Raw genomic sequence first — 23,008 nt, 5'->3', positions numbered from 1 at the left:
CTTTTTCAGTATAGCTCCAAGAAACACATCCTGTTATATAGCCCTGAATGAAGTCTGTGGTGGGAAGCGCTGTATTGCAGAAGAGGAAATGAATTCCACAGAGGACAGCAGGCCATCTAAGGGACCTGGTAGCGTGGCGGTTCTCACAAGCCCGGTGGTTGTGACTGCGATCTCCTCCGAGTTTAGGAAACAGCTCCCCAATGCTCCACCATCCCAGGTCCTCCCCTGACCTCATCCTGCCTGCTGGTCAAATGCACATTGCCCCTGCCACTCAGAAAGCACACTCCTAGTGTCAGCAGGTGTTTGGGAAGCCAGACACAGCCTGTTGGCCCCCCAGGCTGCTGTGTGTTTGTCTCATCATTTCCAATAAGGACAGACTGGTGAGCATGAGTAAGGACTTTACCAGTGAGGATGGGGGTTCCCAGGGTCTGTCTCTCTCTGTGTGTGTGTGTGTGTGTGTGTGTGTGTCTGTATGCGCATGCACATGATTAGAGGTCAGTGTCATATCATTGTCCTGTAAACACCCCCATCCCTCCATTTGACCTGTTTCGTTTCTCTAATTCCCTTCTGGCCACAGGTCTGGTTCCTTTATCTCAAGATGGGAATTCGATTCTGTTCCATTGTCCCCTGTGTCCCGCATCAACACCTGTTTTATCAGGTCTCTATTCCCCCACACAAACTCTTGAAATGAGCGATCAATTAAGTCAGGGCAAAGTTCAGATAGCTGTTCCTGGTGTGGTGAGGTGTAGACCTAGTTGCTGTTAATGGTTTCAGACAACGGTGGGTAGGTCCTGATAAGCCGAAGTCCAGTTCTTTAGAAGCAGAAGGGCGGGGTGGGATGACCCCATGCTCAGAATTTACTCTATAAATACTTACTTAGCAAATAGTACCTGCTTTACCCATGTCTTTCTCGAAGCATCTCTCTTCTCCCTATTCTCTTAAAAAAAAAAAAAAAAGTCACAGGTACAAATTGCCAGATAGAGAAATAACCATTTTATCGTGCATCTCAGACTATGCCTTGGGCATGTCACAATGCCAAGGAGCCTCATATAAAAACTGGAGGATGGGGTGGGGCAGCAGGGTAGAGCAGCAGCATCCGGAGCTGGCTTTATCCAGCCCTGGCCTTGGAGGAAGGAATATCACTTTTGCCTTGTGACAACAGTAGAGAGTGGTTCAGGTAGGAAATGTACCTTTTGGACATCTTCCTGGGTCCTGTGTGACCCAACTATGCTGAGCTACGTCAGGCCTTTGCCAGCTCTATATATTTGAGACAGTTTGGAGCTGGACGAGTCCAGTAAAGCTTCATTCCCCACCCCCGCCGCCAACCCCCCCCATGGCTGTGAATTCTTTTGGCAGTAGTTCTAGCCTGTGGTGTGATTCACCTAGTCACAGCCTGCAGGACTCCGGGAGGATCAGCATAGGGAGCTAGGTACCCTCCTTCTTGGTACAGTGTCCACAAAATGACAAGCAGTCTCGACCCCACTGGATGTGGAACTTGGCTCAGCATTCTCTGAAGGGGTGGCCCCATGCTTCTGTAGTCTGGGCCTGGCTCTGTGTGTGTGTGTTGCGGGGGGTGTCACATCTTCCCTGGCGCTGAACTAAGTCTACCAGAGGATCAGGGGGTCCAGCTGGGCAGCTGTGGGGACCCTTGGTCAGCTCAGCTTTCATCCACATCAGAGATGGCCTGCCCAAGATCATCCTTGCATTTGAATGTGGTACCAGCATTTCACTTGGTTTTGGCTGCCTCTTCAGATGGACAATGAGCAGAGAGCTTGGATGGGGGCCAAGGGTGTTGACCCTCTTCGTCAGGGAGCCAACGCCAGAAAGGCACAAACCACAGGCCCAGGGGAGCGTTTGTGCAGGCCAGCGCCCGTATTCAGAATCCTGGATGGTGGCGTTCGCACCACCCAATAGCAAAGAGCTTGGGATTGCAGTCACCAAGGGGAATCTCAGAGCTGAAGCATCAAACCTGGAGTCCTGGACCTGGGGGGCCACGTGGACATCAGGCTGGAAAGTTCCTCCGAGCAGTTGGTTACTCTGTGTGTCCTGTTCACAGAGCATTTGGTAGGTTCTTGACAGTCTGGCTGGTGTACTGGGCCAGGCACCAGGTATGGAAGCTGTCCCTTGGGGAACTTTTTGTCCTTACTGTACTTGAGGCCTTGGGGACCCAGGGTCCTGGGGATGGAGGTGCCTTGGATTCTGAGACCTAATTAGGCAGCCCTCTAACTGTCCCCTTCCACTCAGCCTCCTAGCCCTTTGCAGCCCTGTGGGCTCCAACCCAGCCTGTGGTCTCTGGTTCCCTGTCTCCCTGTGCCTTTTGTTATAGCCAGAGCCCCTCGCCCACTGCTCAGGCCCAGGGAGGAGCCCGGCTCTGCCTCTGCCAAGGTCTTATGGGGATGACAGGCATCACTACTTGCTGCAGAGAGGGCGTGGGCATCCATGTTTGTTCCCAGGACAGATGTGATCATCAAGGGAGATACCCCAGAACAGGGTCTGGTGGGGCATAGTGTTTGCTCAGTAGGTTTTGTTAAGTGAGGGAGAGAGATATCACAGGGTGGGATCTCTTTGTCCAGCCCTTTCCTGTCTGCGACATTTCCATTTCTCAGCTTCACAGAGGACAGAACTGTGTTGGTGACTCACAACAGGGGGCAGGGTGTGTGACTAGGACCTAATCCAGGATGACAGCTTAACCCTTGCCTAGGAGGGTCTGGGAGTAGGGGCGGTTTCCCCTCCCACGGAGGAGACTGAGGTGGGCTGGCCTCACGCGGGTGTCCTTGTCTTAACTCACCCGTGCTTGCCTGGAATCCAGCTGCTCATGTGAGGGCCGAGCCCTTAGCCTTTAACCTGATATCTGTCCGTTCCCTTTCTAGGGACCCTCAGAACCATTGTTACTGGTGGTCCCCTAGTATGTGTGGGGTGGAGAGGTGTCAGCTCCTTTACTGCAGGTGATAGAAATTCCGCCAAGAAGGAACCTGCCATCCGTGCCGCTGGGCCATCTGTTTCCCTGGACAGTGGGGTCTACAGCCACTCCTTATTACCTACTTTTTCAGTCTACGTGTAGAAAACTGGACACTGACAAGAGCTGAGTAGTCAACAGTGGTCAATGTGGACAGCCAGAGGCATAAACAAAGTCCCTTTGGTCAGAGGCAGCCACACACAAAGGCTCAGGCTCGGGGAGGCCCTGGTTGGTGCCCTTGGGGTTGCCTTTTTGTTTTTTGTTTTTTGGCAATAAATAACTTGAGGACCCAAAAACCAAACCAAAACAAAAAATACAACCAGTATCTTTTGGGGTAGGTGGTGGGAGACTGTTTAAGTTATTGGCCTTCTCTGGGCCACGCAGGTGGTCCTGGGCACAGACAGGCACAGTCACCGGCACGTGTGCATCTCCACGAGCCGCTGGCACTGCCGGCACTTGACAAAGCAGCACCAATGGAACCTGCAGCCGCAGCGCTCAGCCAGCTCCACCTGTGCTGTGTGGAAGCCGCGGCCGCAGCACAGTAGCTCGCAGCCATCAATGGCCTTAGATGTCTTGTTGCACGTGCGGCCCCTCGTGCCTAGCACGCCACTGCGGATGTCCTGCTCACAGAAGTCCGGACTGGGCTCCAGGTATACCAGGTCCTCATCTGTATGTGGCTTGAACTGTGCATTCCGCGGCACCAGCGCCCGGGAGGAGCCTACGCGACGTGGCTCCACCTCCGTGGCACCGTCAAACTTCTCCTTTAGCGCGTGGCCAACCTGGCGGAAGGGCGGTACAGCACGCCAGCACGTCTTTACCTCGCAGGAGCCCGACACCCCATGGCACTTGCACTCCACCCGCATGTGTGTCAAGATAGCCTGTCCGGGAAGGAGGAGGGAGAGGGGTGGTCAGAGAGAGTGGAGGTGGGGGAGGGTCCCCTGAGGATCGACAGGTGGCCAGGAGGACTGATGCAGAATTAAGGGGTTCACTGTAGTGCCTGCTTTGTATAAATATCTACTGGTTGCTCTGCTGAGCTGGCAAACAGTGTTGGGGACAAGGCAATGAGGTACTGTCCTGTACTTGGGGCACTTGGAGTTGCTGGCGGACACAGTGAAGGGCAGTGTTGTAGGAAGCATTTGAGTGAGTGACAGGTGACCCGAGGAACACAGTGCTGTGCTGAATCTCCACAGGGACCCTGGGTGTAGACATCAAGAAGGCAGATGAGGTCACAGGTAAGCACATGATGTCTGGGTGGACAGAACTGGATCTGCTCCCCCCCCCCCCCGGTCTCCCACTACCAACCCCTGGCCTTCAGAGGTACCCGATGAGAAGACGAACTTTCACAGTAACTGTGGGGCCATTTCAGGGACTCTGCCCATGCAGCCCTGCCCCAGTGCCGATGGGGTTGCTACCACTCTACCTTCCTGCCAGCCTCGTTGTTGTGAAGGTTCATGAGTGCCCGGCTGGAGGAGGCCCCCTTGCTCCTCTCCCGGACGTCCACAAAAGACTGTGAGAAGGCTACGCCATAGGCGATGTTGTCCGAGCATCCTGACCACTGGAAGCCTGGGGTGTGGAGGGCAGAAAGAGTTCTGGGGTGATTTTGGGCCTGGGGCTAGGTCCCTGCCTTCCCCTTTGGACAGATGCACTTACCCTGTGGGCTGACCCCGTGCACTGTCCGGTCACAGCCGCACTTCTCCAGCTCACCGCTGCTGCACGCCCTTGTCACTGCAAAGGCCACGCCTGCCGAAGAGATGGCATATACGAAGGCCGCCTCCCGGGTCCCTGTGGGAGGCAGAGGGAGGAAAGGGCTAGGTCCTGGGCACCCACCACGTCTGTATTCCCCTTGCAGAGCAGGAGAGGCGTATGAGGCCTGCTGAATGCTGGGCACCAAGGAGGGCCAAGCCTAGGTCTTGGTTCTGATCTCACCAGCAGAGAACCTCCTTCACACGTGAGGACCAGGGAGTCCTCCCAACAGCCTGGTGAGGCAGGAACTATGGTCACCCCCGTTTTACAGAGGCTTGGCAGCATGTCCCGCAGCACGTGGCTGAGCCAGCAGACAGCCTGGCTTCAGGGTCTGATCGCTCCTGAACCCACTGCCTCCTTCAGAAGGCAAGGGATCCCTGTGTCGTTCTGTGACAATCTGGGGAGTTGAGATGGCTGCATCAGCTGCCGTGAAGGGGAGCTGTCACACTGCCACCCCAGCTCTGCCCCTTTGTGGAACAATTCCCTGGGCTCTAAGCTCCCCCCTTGTGACCCTTCCTCAGGCTGGCTCTGCAGTTCACAATGTCTCCTGCTTCCTTGAGACTTGATGAACAAACCATAGCACCAAGGCCTCCTGCTGACTCGGGGTTAGGAAGGGTATTGCCCATAAGCCCACTCCCGTCCCCCGCAATCAGGTGATAGACAGGGGTCTGTAGCACAGGTCTGCCCGCCTCGCTGTAGTGGTTGCCTCTCCTGCCCATCGCTGCTCAGCAATTCTATTTTGGTGACAGCCCTCCTCCCCTGACTGAATAGATGTTTTTATCCTCCTAGGAACTGTGCCTGGGGGTTAGCTGTTGTGGAGTCTCTTTCTTGGGGGTGAGCTGGGGCAGTGTGTGAGCAGAGCATCCACTGGCTGGGTGTGTTACCAGACAGTGGGCCTTGCTCCCTATCCAGCACCCTGTGAGGGCCTCTGTGTGCTGTGGCTGGCCTTCTCTGTCTTTAGATGCAGGGTCTGTGTCCACAAGAGTGGTGGGGGCAGGCTTTGGCCCCGTGGTTGGCAATTAACTCTGCAACACCCAGGCCTGTGCTCCCAGCTGCCCTACGGAGCAGTCACCACGGTCAGATGAGAACAGTCACCTCCACTGTGCTGCTCTGTGGACAGAGGCAGCCCAGCCTGGGCGCTCAGAGGCAGCTCAGCCCCCAGCACGCAGGACACCCTGTTCTCGGTGCAGTTCTCAGGCAGGGAGTGCCACCCAAGCTCCTTTCCACTGCCCACTCTCTGCTTGGCCATTTTGGGCCTGCACTGAGGGGCTTGGCTGGAGCAAGGGAGCCTGGGATGGAATCTTCTCCAAGCTAATTGAGGTTAATAGCAGGCTCATGCTGGTTGGTTTTATGCTGTGGCCGCCCAAAGAGACAACTTCAGTTTCTGGTATTTCTGGTATTTCCAGGCCTGAACCAGCACAAATCATTGCCCCAAAGACCAAGGGGGAAGGGCAGTCCCAGGAGATGGGGCTGATGGGACTGGTGGGTGGCCTTAGCCCTCTGCCCTAGGATCCCTTTTGCTTCTTTAACTGCCCGGGCAGTCTCTGCCCAACCCTGGCTCTTGTTCACCTCTGTCCCCGGTGCCAGTGACTCTTAAGGGGCATCAGTCCTGCTGTGGGGTTGCTCGGAAGAGCACTGTCTCATTTGTTTGAGGTCATCATAATCATTTTCTGAGTGACTGGATGAAGCAAGAGGCTCTCTAAGACGTTATTAACCATAGCTGCAGCTCACAGAGAGCCTACTATGTGCAGGTGTTGTCTGAGCACTTAGCACATTAGCTGAGGTATAAGCTTTTCATGAGAGGAATAGAAGTGAATCGCTGAGCGGTGAGGCAGCCCCCCACCCCCAGTGTTACCCAGCTAAGACTTGGGACTGCCAGAATTCGAACTCAAGTCTTTTCTCACTGACTCTGGATTCTAGCCACTCAGCTTCAGTAGTGTGGCTTCCCTGGGACCCCAAGCCGGAGCCTTGGTCTCTGGAAGAGGGCCCAATGGGACCTGATATCCCCAGAGGCTGTTTAATGGCAGAAGGACATTATGGTGGGACTGGGAGTGTCACGGCGGGGTGTCCTGGGGAGGTGATAGATACTTCACCCCGCAGGAGGGAGGCAGAACTCTCAAGTGTCCACCCTGCGGCTTTCTTCCCCTTCCACCCCTCCAGCCTCCTTTCCCATACTTGTAACTCCCTTCTGCTGGTTTTCTTCCCAGAGTACCCCACGGCTTGGCTGCACAGGTCTGAGTCCTATGTGTCCCGTAGGTTTGCCAAGGGGCTAAGAGATGCCCAGAGTTGGGAGTTCAAGGAAGTGACCCCATAGGCCCTGAGGACCACCGTGCACAGGGCTGATCTCTTCCAGACTCACACAGTCTCGAGTTGCTCTCCTGAGAACACAAGGCTTGCCTGGGCTCTTCAACAGCAAATGGCAAAATGGGGACGGGAGGGGAGCCTGTCTGACTCAAGGCTCGGGAGCACGTCATGGGGACATCTCTCCAGATGGTGGGAGGGAAGCCAATCCAGCGGAAAGGAGTTGGAGCTGGGAGAGAACTGGCCGCAGTTGAGCTGGGTTGGCGAGGAGGCCCTGGCTGTGGTGGCCTTTGGGCACCAGGTGGGTGTCCCAATGGAGGCCGGGGAATGGGCACGGCTCCATCGTTGCCCTGTGAGCTCTCCAGGACCTCAGCAGGTGGGCCCTGGGTTTGTCCCCACTTTCTAGGAAGGACACTGAGTTATAGAGAGAGCACAGTCCTTGCCCAACTTCTCACCGCTGGCAGGGACAGGATCTGGGTCATCACCGCCCTTGGCTCCCTCAGACGTCTCAGTTGTAAGTTGGGAATGACATAAACTCAGAACTGCTGTAAAGGTGATCTGGGCTTAGATAGCACAGGATAGGCCAACACACAATGCTCCTTTCTTCACTGACTATAGTCAGCACCCAAAAGGGGGAATCTTTCCTGTCCCCTTGTATGCCTGAAGTCATCGCCCCAACCAGGTAACTCGTGTGTCTGAGTCTGCCTCCTGAGATCTGGAGGCAAGAGGCCTGCCAGATTGGTAGTCAGTGCTGAGAAGATGCTAGCCAGCCCTCTGTGAATCTGGCTTACTCTCAGGTCAGGTCAGGGTGTATAGAAAGGACTTATTGCACAAGTCACTGAATGCTGGTAACAGCCCTGAGAGTTATGGGTGGGACAGGTAAGGACCCAGAGGAATGAAGTCTCCTGTTCCGTTTGCCTATCTCTGCTGTCCTTCAACTCTTGGCCCTCCAGAGCCGAGCTTGTGCTTGAGCCTTCCCCCCGGCCCAGTGGAGACTGACCAGGTAAGAATGTTCTACGAGGAACTTTAAAACTAAATATGAAATGGTGGAAACGTGCGCGTGCATATGGCTGCTGCCTGCCTATTGTGACTGACCTGGTCTTAAGGTTCCTAAGGCCTTGACTTAGCTCTAAAGGGACAGGATGCTTGACCAGGCCACTCAAACATTAGTCTAGAAGAGATCCCACTTGGTCTTATGTCCCCCCGGGGAGGACAGGGCTGGTTCCTTCTTTGGCTTCTGCCCACAGGGGAGAAAAGCAAGGGATTCCCCAGATCTGTCCTGGCTTCTAGCTGGTCCTCATCAGTCATGCCTCCTTTCCTTTGTCCTTTCAAGTCCCTGTCCTGATCTGCTATCCACCCCCGGCTGACACCCACTGGTTATCCTCCATGCCGGGTTTGGAGGTACCCCCAGGAGACAGGTACTTGAGCTATCACTGTCACTGTTGCCTGGGGATGCAGTGGTGGAAAAGTGGGGGATGGGCGTGGAGCTGCCACACTTTAGTGTGGAGGAATAAAGAAGGAGCGTATATCTGGATACATAGTTGCAAATCAGCTATATTAAAATGTCCAGTGACCCTAAAAATGAGTATCTAGGAATCACACCCTGCAACTTTTTTAAAATATGGATTTATATGAGAAAAAGAAAATAATATACCCCCTGTAAGGAATATAAAGACCTGTAAGTCACCCCAGCATTTGGGAGGCAGAAAGATTGTCAAGTTTATGGCTAACCTGGGCTACAATAACAAGCTCAAGACCAGCCTGCCTTTGTTACACAGTAAGAGAATATCTTTAAAGAAAGGACACCATAGATCCCAGAGGGAAGGGAAGGGCTGGAGCAGAAGGAAGGAAGATCTGGGTGGGGGCTGCTTAGCTGGTGGAGACTGGGTTGGGTGTTGGGGAAGACATAGCATGTGCAAAGGGACAGGGGTGTGACAGTCCAGCAGGGGAAACCTTGATGATCTATCTGCCAGGCCCTTGGGAGTAGTGGTTCTCAACCTGTGGGTCACAGCCCCTTTGGGATTGAATGACCCTTTACAGGGGTCCCATATCAGATGTCCTGCATATCAAATATTCCCATTACAATTCATAACAGTGGCAAAATTGCAATTATAGGAAGTAATAACAAAATAATTTTCTGGTTGGGGGTCACTACAACACGACTCTATTAAAGGGTTGCAGCATTGGGAAGGTGGAGGTTCCCTACTCCAGAGGATATGTGGAACACCCACTGTGTGAGAGGAACTTCCCGAGAACAATATCTCTAGGAAAGATGGCTCTGAGTGGGCCTCACCAGTACAGACAGCTCTGGGCCCTGGGCACCAGCAGAGACTTCACCACCGGGCTGCTCGTTGGGTGTCTATCTCTTTCTCAGAACAGTACAGTTCAGCCATGCCAAGTGTGCTCATGCCTGCTGGCCTCTCCCAGGAGAATGGCTTCCAAATTTCAATGACAGTTGGTTTCCAAGAGCATCCAAATGGTCTGCCACAAGCCTAGCAGCCAGGGATGTCCAGACCCACAGGTGCCAAGACAAAGGCTGGCCCAGGCAAGCCCTTCCTGCAGCTTGAGTGAGTCAAAGAGCCCCGTCAACTTGGTGTCTCAGTCGTGTCAGCTTCTTGCTCGGGAGGTAGAGAAGCAGCTGGCTTTCAGCATTCCCTGGATGGCAGGAACCTTCTAGTTCCATAGAACCTCTGCTTGCCCCGGCTCACCTGCATTTGGCTCTCATGTTACCGGTCTCAGCCGGGACTTTAAAAGCCTTGCTATAGTACCCAGTATTGGCAAGGTGAGACCTCCAACTTTCTGTTCTGTTGCTCCTGTATTTATTGGGAGTGACAGTGTCATCCCTGCCTGGCGCACATTCAGACCCTGCCACTCTCTAGTCCTGTGACCGTAGGCAAATGACATAACTGCTCTGGACCTCCAATTCCTCACTTGTTACGTAGAAGCCTGATGCCAAGGGATGATGAGTTAGTGTTGTGCTTCTTACAGTCCTTAAAATAGTGCCTGGCCCACGGTCAGTGCTGCAGGTGTGGGGGCTGCTTCCGTTGTGCTGTGGTGGACTGTCTGGTCCCAAATAGACTGTGAGTCCCAGAGGACAGGAGCTGGCCACACGAGGTGTTCTGTAGACCTGCCACATGCACAAAATGGCTTCCAGGACCCAAGGCTAGATGCAAAGGTGAGCATAGTACCCCAGGTTGAAGCCTGACTCTGCTCATCCTTTGAGAGACCTGGGACGGTCTCTTCTCTGAGTCCCAGTTTCTCCCTCTGGAAAATCAAGACCACTCCAGCTTATATTCCTGGACCAGCTGCATTCAAGAGTGCTTTGTGATCACAGACGGAGTCTGTCCCCCTCCTGCCCCCAACCTGATGCGCTTAATTGTGCTGCCTGTGCTCCTGAACCATCTTCGTTGTGCCTGGCCCTAGAAATATCATTTTCCCAGACACCCAGGGCCGCAAACGCACCCAGACCCTAGACACCCAGGGTTACACCCAGACCCCAGACACCCAGGGTTGCACACAGATAGCCCATGTCCCTAGACCAACCCTCCTCACCTTGTGTCACCACCTTCCCAAAGACAGGCAGGGAGTCCAGTGTGGAACAGTTCCAGCGCCGATTCCGGAACTGGTATTGGCACTCCTCGATGGCCAGCTGGGCACCGCGGCGCACTGAGTCCATCACCTCGAGGTTCCGTTTGCACATCTGCACCTGCCTCTGGATCAGGCCTTTGAGCTTCTCGCACGTCTCCTCTTCGGAGATGCTGCCCACCGACGACAGCTTGGCCAGGTACCTGGGGGCAGCGGTTGGATGTGATACACAGCTGCCCTGATGCCTGCTTTTCTCCTCCCACACCCAGGGTTCAGGATGCTGCCTCATCTCCTGGTCTTGTGTATAAGACCCATAGCTGGTAAAAGGCAGAATGGTTGCTTTGTTGGACTCTATAACCCTTGGCTCGATTCTGTGTGACTTAGAGATGGACAGTTTGGGCAAAGCAGCTGGGAACTGGGTTCACTCTAACAAAGCCTGCTGGGTGAGGGGCAGGCTGGGCCTCTCTGCCCCTGGAGATCATCTGTGGTTATTGAGAGCACAGGTGTCTGGGTTTCACCTCAGACATGGTCAGTATGCCCCGCGCTTTGGACATATCTTGAGATGCAGCCGAGAGGCCGCTAGCCTAGAGAATAGTCTTGAAAAGGTGTCCGTGATGTTTTCTTCCAAGTTCTGGAAGGCACAGGCTAGGACATCCCTATCCACACAGTGGTCTTGGCATCCAGAGAAGAGTCCTCTCCCCTGGCTGTAAAGTTGAGCCTAGCTTTCCTTAGTTATACTAGAACCATGGCTTTTATTCCCAAGGGCTGTTGTGATGACTGAACCTGGCACGGTGTGGTCATGCACCTAGCTTGGCTGGGTACATCTTAGGAGCTGTCCCCGGCAGCACCAGTGGGCCAAAGGAGATGGGTAGTCCCAGAGCCAGACGGATCAACCTACCATGGCATCTGTTCCTGGCTTTCCAGGACCCCTTCCAGCTCCCACTGCCTCTCGGTCAGGTCTGGCTTTTTGCAAGGGTTTCGGGAATCAAATTCAGGTTCTCATACTTTGCAACGTGCACTTTGCAGACTGAGCCATGTCCCTAGGTCCTGGGGTATGCATTCCCAGACTAGGGGTACCCTGGCCAATCTGTGTAGGAACCTGAGTCTCTTAGAATGGGGAAAGGTATGTTGACGGTCAGGAGAAGGGACCATCTGGAAATGGCGACCCCGGCTTCAGCCCTGCCTGAGTGCTCCTTGCTTGCCTTGCCACTTGAAGGGGGTAGGGGGGTCTCCAGCAGAACCACAGCCACAAAGTCACTCTTGGCCTGCAGGGGGCGCCAAGAGCTCAGCTACTGGCGGTGGGCCAGGTTACTGTTCAGTGACCACTGTGTCCTTCCTTGAAGGGTCAAGAAGTTGAACCTACCATTGGATATTTTCCTGTCTCCACTCAGGCAAGGGCTCACAGAAGAGGGTAGGAACCCCAATAACCTCTGAAACGCAGGGGCATATATCTTGCCTAACCGTGTTTAGACCTCTTCCTCCTCCCCTGTTAAGCAGGTCAGGTATGGCAGGATTGGGCCCCTGTCAGCCTCTGTTGAAGGGGGCGTTCAGGAGCTGAAGTCTCCAGACAGAAGAAGCAGGTGGGAAGGTCTGGCCAAACCATCAGTTCATTGTGACACGTGGCAAGTCCCCTTCTACTTGGAGCTGGCTCTAGGCACAGTGAGTTAGCTGGTGAGCCTTTGCAGCCTTTCCCTCTATCAGAGTTCAAATTCTCCTACTGGCAGGAGAGGGAGGGCCTGTTGGTCCCATGCCACCCAAAGAGAGACATGGACTCGAGGAACATTCCTCCCTCAGGCTCTGAATGTAATAGGGAGACCGGCCGGAACGTCGGTGGCAGAGACACTGCCTGCCTGCCACAGCCGTGAGTCAACAGGACGGCATCCAGGAAGATGATGAGAAACTGCTTGTCACAGCACCCGCGCCTACCTCTCAGGCCTGCCTTTACTGGACACAGCAGCTGCCCCTCCCAAGTATGGGAGGCCTGGCCATCTCTGCTCCTGCTCTCTGGGACCCTAGGGGTTTGCCTGGCGGGTGCCAGAGCTGGCATAGGCTGGAGAGGGTTGGCAGCCCAGCCCTCAGTGGCCGTAGCCTGTTCTCAGGCCACTTGCTTGTCTTGGAGCCTGGCGAGTGCCCGACCTCATTTCACAGACGGACAGCAAACCAATCCTCCCCCCCCCCCCAGGCGAAACGACTTGTAAGTCCCATAGCTATCTAGCAGCAAATAGTTCTTGGCTCTCAACTCTCCCCTATCTCTCTCTGGCTGGGGACTTGCCCCCTCACTGGACTCTGTCAGGTTGTGTCCCTTCAGGCCCCACACAGGGCTTGACACACAGAAGGTATTCAGGAATATTTGCAGCTCAACTAGGGGCTGATGGTCCAGAAGTCCTGATGTTCTCCCACCCCTATGGCAGAAGAGCAGAGATGAGAGGGGAAGATGGGGGTGGCTGGCCTTTGTGGTCCCTCCCACTGTTCTAAGGTGGCTCAACCTTTCCCCCAGAGACACGTGTGCCATTCACTGACCAGGGAGCTGGGTCGGGCTCAAATATCCACTGCACAGCCGTTTCTAGGAGAGTCAGAGCCAGGGCCTGATGGGTGTCGGCTGCCCCTGGGCCGGCTGTCTGAGGCTGACCATCCTTGCTTTCAAGGCCTGCCACGCTGCTCCTGTTTAAGCTCCTTCCTGCTATTGCCGAGTGCAGGTTTGGCAATTTGTCACCTGCTGCCCTGGCCACCCGGGACTCTGGCCATAGCCAGGTCATTGATCAGGTTACCCCACCAGCCCAGACTGCTCCTGCTGCAGCCACTGGCCAGCTCGTGCCCAGTTTCTAGAATGGGGCCCGTGGGTCCTGCAGGCTCCTCCCAGGAGGCCCCTCCCCTCCGTGCCTCGAGGCTCCTCCCAGGAGGCCCCTCCCCTCTGTGCCTTGAGCCTGCTAGGAGGCCGGAGGGCCCTGGCCCTGCCAGGGAGATCAGATCCTCTCAGCCACCTGCTGTTTTCATTAGAAACTAAAATTAGCTGGGCTTGTCCCAAGCTTCTCCAGGTTTGCTTGCCTTTTCAAGCAAAATATACAAAATTGGAGAGGCTAATCCACACCTCTGTGGCTCCGCCCCGGTGTTCCCTGGACTCCAGAGGAGAGGGGCTGGGTGAGAGAGGCCGTGGTGGGGAGCCAAGCGGGTCAGTGGCGCTGATCCTGGCCCTACTGCGTCCAGGTGGGGGCTGGGACACCAGCCCAGGCCTCTCTGCCCCCTCCCTCTGGCCTCCCTGCCTGCCCAGGCCACATTTAGAGACTCCTCAGGAGTCATTGTGCCCTCCGTACCAGAGAGGAAGGAGGCCAAGTTGGCAGAAGGGGGTACCCAAAGGAAACTGCGGAAGCCAGAGCAGCCTTCAGCTAGTGGACCAGCGAGACAGAAGCCAGGGGCCACAGACTCCATCTAGGGCAGGATGTGCGACTCCCCAGGGCCCTTGCTACACAGCCAACCATTCAAACTGTCCACTATTCCTTTAACCAGTTTGAGTGGTTGCTGTATTGACCACCACAGTGGCCTGTCCTGGAGACCTTTGTCCCTCCTCTGGGCAGGCAGTATGGTCTGGGGGGCAAACGACTTGGGTTAGTCTCCTATCTCTGTGTCGCTCAAAGCAAATTAATGAACATCTTGGAGACTTGGCCTCAGTGTGCTTCTCTGTAAAATGGGGAGAACTGTTCTTACTGAAGGAGGTAGACTCTCTTCCATGGCCCCCTTTCCCCTCTTTGCTCTGCACCTTCTGTTGTCCCCCCCACCCCCAGATGAACTTTGTGGGACTCTGTCCCTGTCTTTGGACCCTCTCTGTCCTCACAGAGTCAGGTCCTGGCCTTGTTCTGGGAGCGATGGGTCACTTTGGTATGACTTAAACTGTAGATTTCAGATAGACTCTTCCAGGTGCGTCGGAGAAGTAGCTCCCTAGTCCTTCTAGCTCACGTGTTTGACCCTTCCAGGTCCGGGTGAAGGGCGGTGAGGAGAGACCGGCTCCTCAAGGAGACCAGGAGCTGGGGACATGCATCCAGTTTAAGCTCAAGTGTGCCAAGGGGACGTGGAGACTGTGTGGGGAAGGAGATGACCTGAAGTACAGTCCCTCCCACACCTGTCACCTGCATCGTCACATAGCCAAGTCACCACAGAGCAGGGCGTCCTCTCCCCTTATCTCTCTCTCCTCTCTAGGAAGAAGGCATAACGGCTCCAAGCCAGTCACTGGGGGCAAGGACTTGAGAACGGGGCATTCTGGCTTCCGGGCCTGGCGGCAGGCTGCTTAGGCTCCAAAGATGGCCCTGGGGCTTGGAGGGCAGGACCCCTCAATGTCATCAGACCTGAGCGAGGTGGCTGGGTTCTCCCCTGGATGGGGTCCTCCAGGCTTGTTTCTGCAGCAGGGGTATTGGATGACTATTGTGAGTGAAGGAGGTTAGGGTAACCAATGTCCCCATGGCTCTGGTGTGCAGTGTTGTCTGTGTTGGTGTCCTCTGGAGCCTTTGGAGTCGCCAGAAGGAGGTACCACCAATGGAGAGCAGCCAGTGGGGAAGGGACAGGCACTGGAGACACTCTGTGTTCTGGGGGTGCTGGGGGATGCCTCTGTTGTGCCTCCTTCCCAGCCTGACAGGACTCTGAATGCCAAGGCCAACCATCCTAGGCCCCATGTTTTTTTAGTCAGCTGAAGAGAGATGCTGGTCTCTTCTGGGGCTCACTTTCTCTGTTTCCTTGGATCCCTGACTCCTCCTAAAGACTCAGTATTCAACCCTTCCTTCTTTTGTGAATATCTGTCTGTCTGTCTATCTGTCTGTTGGTCGGTCTGTCTGTCTCACACTCTAGGGGACTGAAGCTATGTCCCCATACATGTTAGACAAGCATTCTACCACTATGTTCTCTATCCCTCCTCCCCTTTGAAGACAGTGCCATATAGCCCAGGCTGGCCTTGAACTCACTATGTAGCTGAGGCTAGCCTTGAACTCTTGAGGTCCCTCCTTCTAATTAAGTGGCTGGGTTTCTTCCCTCGCTTTCCATTCTCCATCCTCCAAAGAGGAGCAAGTAGCTGCCTCAGGGCCAAGAAGACAAGGACTGGAACTCGGATGGCCCCACACTGTGCCAAGATGTAAAATTTTGTCTTCTCTCCCTGAGTCAGGTGCCTTACTGGAGTAAGTGGGTGTCAACTTTAAGGTGCCTCCTGACCTCACCTGGCCTCTAATTTGGCAGCAGAGACCCTCCCAGGTCTCCTCTCTAGATCCCGTGCCCCACCTTTCCGTTCATCAGCCACGGGGCAAGGTTTGAGAAGAAGACAAGAGACTTGGGCTGGAATTCCAGCTTTGCTATGTATCTGCTACGTGGCTCTGAGTCCTGCACGGACAACGTTGATGTCAGTAGGTGCCAGACATGTTGTTAAGGCACAAGCCCACTACTCCCTTGTATGGTAGCTCAGGGTCCCTGAGACCTTCCCCAACAGCGAGTGACTCATCCTTAAAGCTGGGGGTGCCAGGGCAGGGAGGCACCATGACTCAGGAGGGAGTGTTCTGCTATCTCTAGTTTTGGGAGAGAAACTCCTGGGATTCACATTCTGGGATTGTAGGCTGCTGCCGGGAATAGAGTCCCCGCAGGTCAGAGGCTCCTCTCTGTGGTATCAACAATCCCCTGCAGAGAGCAGGCCCCCCTCCAAGGTTGCCTCCCTAGGACAAGGGCAGGATAGTTCCTCCTTTCCAACCCCACTCCCCTGCTCTCTGTGAAGACCAAGTCCCTCCTTCCAGGAGCTGTAGGGGTTCTGAACTTGGAGGGGGGAACCTCTAAAACATAGTTTGGTTTCCAGTTTGCCAGAAAAATGGGGGAGGCAGAGAGGGGCTGCAAGGAGAAAGGGGACTGGCGGGGTCACAGCAGGGAGTGAGCTTCCCCTCGGGCTGGCTGAATCACTGAAGATGCAGCTTGGGACTCGGAGATAAAACCTGGCAACTCTTGTGGAAATCTGGGAAGCAACTGTAGGTCGTGGCTCAGCTCCGCCTCCCAGCTGCGTGCAGAGCAAACCAGGAACACCTCTAGCTCGGAGCAGAGGGGTGACTGGAGGGGCTAAAGGCGGGTGCTATCACCTTTGCCAGCAGCAAGCACCCCCCGCCCACCCCCTCGCCATCAATCTTTGCCTGGTTGGTTCAGCTTGAGCCATTTCTCCCCCAGGAAGGCAGGAGAGCCAGAGGCTTGGTGCAGAGGCTCAGCTTCCCCAGCGAGCGAGCGAGCGAGCGCGCGAGCGCGCGCGCGCACCCACAGGGCCCTGGTTGGGCGAGTTTCAACAGGTTTGGGGAGCACTGTCTCGTCAGTTACTTGCTGAGTTGCTCAATGGCTAATCCAAGGGTGGAGGGAAGAAAAGTCAAACCATAGCAGACAGCTGGGTCCCGGCTGCCGCCTGAGCAAACCCCTCAGGCAGAGCCTGGTCCTGCCTCCCCCACCACCGCCCCGCACCCCCATGAGGAGGGGTGGGAAAGATTCAGGCTGTCCGGGAAGCTCTACTGGAGCTAGTGGGGGAGGACCCGGCTTGCAGAGCTGTCCTGCCACAAAGCTTTCAGTATCACGGGAGCTTTAGGAAAGCGGAGGCGACCTTCCCACTCCAGGCCTCTGACCCTCAGTGACCGAGCCCCCCCCCCCTTTCACTGATCTCTGGGTGACCCATAACTGGGGCAGGAATGCACCATGCACTAGAAGCTAGAGGGACACTCAGAGGTGTGTACCACAGCCTTGCTTCTCCACCCCCTCTCCCCCCCCCCCCCGCCTCGAAAGCATTAGAAACCGTATAACCACGTCCTATGTAGTAGAAGGTGGTCATAGTCACAGGTAAGACCTTGAGACTTGGAGTTGGTTCGGGCCCTGCTTTCCTCCAGAGCTCCGCTCTGGGAGGGGAGGGAAGAAGTTAAGATAGTATGCATAAAATGCCTGGAGCATCCATTCACTGGGTGTGCCTGGGGCACTTGGGGCGACATCAGCTGGAAAGGGGTGAAATGTGTGCTCTTGGTTTCTTGTGGATAAAGGCCTCATATCTTGTTAAATAAATGCTTTTGGGTGTTGAGGAGAGACCTATCGAAACACGTCCACAATACCAAGGTGGCGAGGGGTCCCAGCATAAACTGTAAAGTGCTTAGTGCACCTTAATGGCTATGACTCACTGCCCAGTGTCATGGGAGAGGCTCCAAGGACATGAGCTTTTACTATTTAAAGAGGGAGGGGGGCAATGAAGCAATGGGAGGGGCGGGGAACAGGCCACTTCTTTACCTATGGAGCTGGCCCTACCCATGCCTGGACTGGAGAGTCACGCCTCACTCTGCCCATAGCCTGGGGGGTTGTCATACATCCCCACTGGGCAAATAGGCATGTGTGAGCTTGGATGCCAAGTACCTGTGGGGACTTGGAGCCAGTAAGGTACTTGACACCTCCCTTTATTCCCCTAGTGACACCAAAGTGTGTTTCCTGTAACAACCCTCTGGCCAGCAGGATGCCTGCAAGCCAAGTATTGGATCTGCAGGCTGTGGTAGTCTACTGCAGAACAGGCAGGGGGTAGCCTGGACTTCTCTCTATGTAAAACTGTAAGATCTGGACATCACTGTTTGGGACAGTAAGTACCTATTCTTTCTGTCATCCCTATAGACAAAAGACACAGCTCTGCTGCTCAGTGGCTGTGGAGCCAGCTTCTGGCAGCTGCCGGGGCTCCCAGCTCCACCAGGGTGCCTGGCCTTGTGCCTCGTCCCATGGGCTTGCTGCTCCAGAACATCACTGTGAGTCATCTGAGGTGAGTCCAGGCTAGCCCAAGGTCCCTCAGCTGGGTGGGCTGTCTGTCCTCGATCCCTTTGAACCCAGCAGGGGTTTATTGTTTTACTCAGTGAGGTTCTGTTAAGGTCCCTGCCCCCCTCAGCTTTCCTGTCTTCAATTCTTCCTCAGTCTTCCATTTGGGGTTCAAAACAAGCTACTGAAGTGAATACCCCAGAGGAAGGACGTAGCCCACTCCAGGTCACACAGCATGTAGAACTGTGACCCGAGCCCATGTGTCCCTGACCCCCTAGTGTAGACTTGGTCCTGGGGCATGACTCAGATGTAGATAGCTAAGTGGCAGAGGTTCCTTGAGCGCAAGCACAAGGATACACCATGGATGGTGTATGTGTTCCCCCATTCCTCCTGTGGCGGTGGCGGCAGGGCTGCGCGAGCTGCCACCTTCGTCTGTGTACCACACACCAGCCCACTCCACAGCCTGCAGCTTCTCTGGGCTTGCCCAGCCTCAGGCTGCAAAGCTCTCCTAGCTCCTGGCTCCGTCTTGCCCAGAGCTTGCAGGCAGAGGCACACCTGGCTTCTTCCCCAGGCTGGTGTCCTGAGACATCGACAGCCCAGATTCTGCAACCAGCTATCAACCCGCCTTGGACAAGACGCTACCTCCAGATCTATCCCTCGGCGTATGCTACCAGCTTTCCTTTGGGGGACGGGCCTGTGGCTTGGCTTGCCCCCTCTGTACATCTATCTGTCTATCTGTCTGTCTGTCTGTCTATCTATCTATCTATCTATCTATCTATCTATCTATCTACCTACCTACCTATCATCTATCTATCTTTATGTTTCTCTGTGTAGCCCTGTCTGTTCTGGGACTCGCTCTATAGACCAGGCTGTTCTTGAACTTCTGAGTGCTGGGATTAAAGGCATGTGCCACCACTGCCCTCCGGGGCCTTTACTATTTATTTGTTTGTTTGTTTGTTTATTTGGGTGTGCATGAGCATGCACGCCTGTGAGGGTCAGAGGACAACTTTCAGGAGTCGGTTCTTTCCTCCTACCATGCGGGTCCCAGGGATGGAGCTCAGGTTGGCAGGCTTGGCAGCAAGCCATCTCAAATGGCCCCGGGCTCACCCTTGAAAAGACACGGTGCCACCAGCATGCCGGAACGGACAGCTGCCGACCCAAAGCTGTTGCTCCAGGAGGCTGACTTGGGTCAGATAGCCCTGCCATTTACTGGCTAAGTAGCTCTGGGTTACCTCTGTGGCCCTCAGTCTTCGCATCTATAAAATGGGTTCCAATGCAGCGAGGGCTCAGACAACGCAGTGGGTGATGAACATTAAGTCATTGTTCCCCAGCCTCCAGGTTGAGGAGTTCCACTCGACCAAGGAGCAGGCTTACGGTCTTACCCATCCCAGCTGTGGCTTCCCAAGCTGCTGGGAGTCTAGGCTGTAGCACCTGTTTCCCTAGGGGCTGGTTGGTCCTGTTTCGGGCTACAGATGGACATGTTTAGAAGTACAAGGTTTGTGTGTGTCGCTGCCTGGGGTCTCTTCCCCTTTGGAGCCTCTCTAGTTCGGTAGGGTCCTGGGAAGCCCCTTCCTCCTGTCTCTGTGAGCTGGCTCAGAGCCCTGGTGGAACAGGAGTGAACTGAGTTGTCTAGAGGCAGATTGCGTGGCAACAGGAGCCATCCCAGTTGCAGAGAACAGGTTTGCCAACCTCTCCAAGCCCAGTCCCCCCCTCCTCACCCCCCCCCCCAACAGTGCAGGCACAAGGCTCAAGAACTGAGCTCTGGAATTCCCCATGCTTTGCAAGACCTGAAGCTGGGGCTGCCTCCCTAGCTGGGAGACCGGGGCGTGGTGGACATGGCTGGAGGCGGGTAGCAATTCTACCTGGGTGTACTGGGTCAACCTCAGGACAGCCTCAGGTAAGAAGTAGATGACGCTTGTCTGGAAATGAAAGCATCTAAGTCCCGTCCTCAGTTTGGTAAGTAGCTCCCTTCCCTGGGCCTTAGCTTTCCCCATCTATAAAGGGAGCTAAAGAGCCAGGAGCTTCGGAGGGCTTTTCGGTGGCAGCTGTCTCCGTGTTTGCTGCAGGCCTGGCGGCTCACACCTCCCACTGTTTCCTCAGCCTTTTTTTTTTTTTTTTTTTTTTTTTTTTTTTTTTGTACTGCTTGGTGCTGGGCAGGTCAACTGCACTTCTAGTTTCCCTTGATGCTCAGACCTCTAAACCTATCTATTGAAGAGGCAACTCCAGAGACCCCCAGACTCTTTCAAGTGCAAAGTGCTTCCCTTCTTCAGGTCTGCCACCCAGGCCTCACTGGGGGAGGGAGCATCCTGCAAGAAGTGGGGGTGGAGGGAGGGAGGGGAGGGGGCAGTAGCCGTTCCCTGGTTTCTGTCCACTCTGCCACTGCCCCCTGAAGTGTTAATCAAATTAAGAATCCAGGAAAAACAAGGCAAGCCACTTTGGGCCTCAGAGGAATCGCGAGCTCTCGGAACAGCTGGGAGAATTCCACATCACCTCAGTCTCCCAAGCTCTGGGTGGCTCTGACCCCAACGAACACACTCCTTTCCAGTCTCCAGGGCCCTGGCTGGCCACAATGACCTCATAGCAACAGCCATTGGACACTCAGGGCAATTTCATGGGAGATATTTGTTCTTTGGTCTTGATGCAGAGAGAATTTTTCCTTTCCCACTGTCTCCATGGAAACCCCAGCTACACTGTTGGCTATCCCCCCCTTCCCACCTCATGCTTTTCAGATCAATACAGGAGCTTGGCTCCCCACTGGCTGCCCACAGTGGAAGCTGCAGAGCTCTGGGCAGGAGAAGTTGGGGCCAGGGTTAAGCCTGGGCCATAGAAAGTGTCACTGAGGAGGGATGAAGGAGTCTAAAGGCTGGTTCCTTGTTCTCTTAGTCACTAGCTCCTTAGCTCGCCTTCCCAGGGATTCTCCTGAACGCAGACCCAGTCAGGGAGAGACACACAGGTCACCAGCGGTTACCACCCCCTTCCTTCTTAGGCAAGACCCTTGGAGGTGGATGGGGGGCCATCGCCTTCTTTATTAAAGGTTGCGAGAAGTTTCTTCCTGTCTCAGGCAACAGCGAGGAGCAGCCAGAACCAGCCTGCGGGCTCTCAGAGGCTCGGCGCCCCAGTCTTCGACTTCTACGTTTGGCTCCCGCCCCCCAAGCAGAAACAGGTCTCTGCACGCCTCCAGCTCAGCCCGCAGCGCGGCGCGGCGCAGCGCAGCGCAGCGCAGCGCGAGGACTCGCGATTAACCTGCTATTATGCCCGGGACGCTTTCCCTCCGAGACCTGTCAGCCCGCCGGTTTGCGCCTTGCACCGCTCCCGGGCCACCGCCCCGCGCTCGCACCCCCGCGCGCCCTCGAGCACCCAGAGCAGCCTCCCGGTGCAGACGCGCTGCCAGTCCTGCTGCCCCGAGCAGGGAAGCCGGACTCGGGCAGCAGGGGTCCCGGGACCTCCAGAGGGAAGCCTGGACAGTGGTGGTGGCCGGCAGGAGGAACCGGCGGGAGCGCGATCCTCGGGTCCCACGGCTGAGACACCTGCCGGGAGCCCCCCGCGCCTGTGGCCTCGGGACCCGCCCCGCCCGCCCGGTCCCCGGCCCGACTTACAGCCAGTTGCTCGCGGCGGCCGAGAACACGGCGAAGACGAGGAGTCGCAGGGACCGCAGGCACGAACGGGGGCTCATGGTGCCGTGGGCGCCCAGCCCCGGGCAGCGGCCGCAAGGCTCCCGTCGGAGCGGCAGGTGGGCGCCGCGCGGACGGGCTGGGGCGCCGGGCCGGGGCGCGCGGCGGGGCTCAGCCTCCGAGCAGCCGGCCGCGCCGCCCGCTGCTGCGCCCGCTGCCCGGCGGACCCGACTGTCAGCGCCGCCCCAGAGCCGGGATGCGGCGGTGGCGGCGGAGGCGGGCGGGCGGCCGGCGGGGCGGGCCGGGGGCGGGCCGAGGATGGGGTTACCTGGGCGGGTCCAGCGGCGCGGGACAACCCCCCCCCAACGGGGGCGGTCCTGAGCCCGCGGGACTGGGCTTCTCCTGGGGGGCCTCCCGGCCCGGCGCCCGGACGCGCTCGGAGCCCCAGCCCGCTGCTGCAGGCACGCTTGGCCGCACGCCGCCCAGTTGGGCCGAGCTAGAGGCGCGGCGACCCAGCTGCTGGGTCCCCGCCCGGGGCCTTAGGGACGGGCGGGCACAGCTCCCCCAGCCCGCCGCTGCGGGCACTGCAGCGCCGCCCTGGCCGCGCCCCGCGGCCCCCCGCCGGCGCCTGGAAGCCGGGATCCCCGGTCGACCCCGGCGGAGCCACCGAAGCGAGAGCGGCTGCCACTCGCGCGCACCCAGTCGCTAGCGCTCAGGGCGCACAGGCTGCGGTGCCGCCCGTCTGTCCCCGCTGGACCCCTCCCCGCCCTCAGGCCCCCGCGTTCTGCGGTCCGGCCCCTCCCTAGCACTCACCTCCCTCCAGCCTTCCCGGAGCTGGACAGGGGCCTCTCTACTTCGGGCAGCTTGGGACAGTGGCCTGAGACTCGGGAATCCGAAACCTCGCTTCTGGTTCGCCCTGGGTTCTGGCGCGCTCCAGGCAGCGAGGTCTTGAGCGAACCCCTCGCCTTTCTGTGTAGACCTTCTGCTTAGGAACTGGAAGGCTGTGGAGGCTTCCTTTTAGCACAGGAACCAATCTTTGCTT

At 56.3% G+C, this 23,008-nt stretch overlaps 1 protein-coding gene across 2 annotated transcripts; it reads right to left on the bottom strand.

Moving 5' to 3' along the window:
• Nucleotides 1-1,400: 1,400 nt before the first annotated feature.
• On the bottom strand, nucleotides 1,401-22,213 carry Wnt4 (Wnt family member 4). 2 transcript variants are annotated; one of them, XM_029539429.1, is made up of 5 exons: nucleotides 13,106-13,227; nucleotides 10,553-10,788; nucleotides 4,607-4,738; nucleotides 4,377-4,519; nucleotides 1,401-3,834 (listed from the first exon to the last, which is right to left on the bottom strand). In XM_029539429.1, the coding sequence occupies exons 2-5, from the start codon at nucleotides 10,698-10,700 to the stop codon at nucleotides 3,367-3,369; spliced, it is 891 nt and encodes a 296-aa protein (XP_029395289.1). In that variant the 5' UTR covers nucleotides 10,701-10,788; nucleotides 13,106-13,227; the 3' UTR covers nucleotides 1,401-3,366. The 2 variants fall into 2 exon arrangements, with proteins under 2 accessions (XP_029395289.1, XP_021056172.1); XM_021200513.1 differs by lacking the exon at nucleotides 13,106-13,227 and adding an exon at nucleotides 21,952-22,213 and having other exon boundaries at nucleotides 3,292-3,834.
• Between the last annotated feature and the right edge of the window lie 795 nt (nucleotides 22,214-23,008).

This window comes from Mus pahari, chromosome 6 (genome assembly GCF_900095145.1).
Source record: "Mus pahari chromosome 6, PAHARI_EIJ_v1.1, whole genome shotgun sequence".
In the NCBI taxonomy this organism is placed as follows: domain Eukaryota; kingdom Metazoa; phylum Chordata; class Mammalia; order Rodentia; family Muridae; genus Mus; species Mus pahari.
This window is presented reverse-complemented; position numbering and strand designations above follow the sequence as displayed.

What these genes read in the sequence shown, in the direction of transcription:
- Wnt4 (XM_021200513.1), bottom strand. Translation starts at nt 22,028, where the DNA reads ATGAGCCCCCGTTCGTGCCTGCGGTCCCTGCGACTCCTCGTCTTCGCC. An exon ending in GCACGGGGTCAGCCCACAGG is followed by an intron (nt 4,520 to 4,606) that starts GTAAGTGCATCT and finishes TCCACACCCCAG; the next exon opens with GCTTCCAGTGGTCAGGATGC. An exon ending in ACAACGAGGCTGGCAGGAAG is followed by an intron (nt 3,835 to 4,376) that starts GTAGAGTGGTAG and finishes CTTCCCGGACAG; the next exon opens with GCTATCTTGACACACATGCG.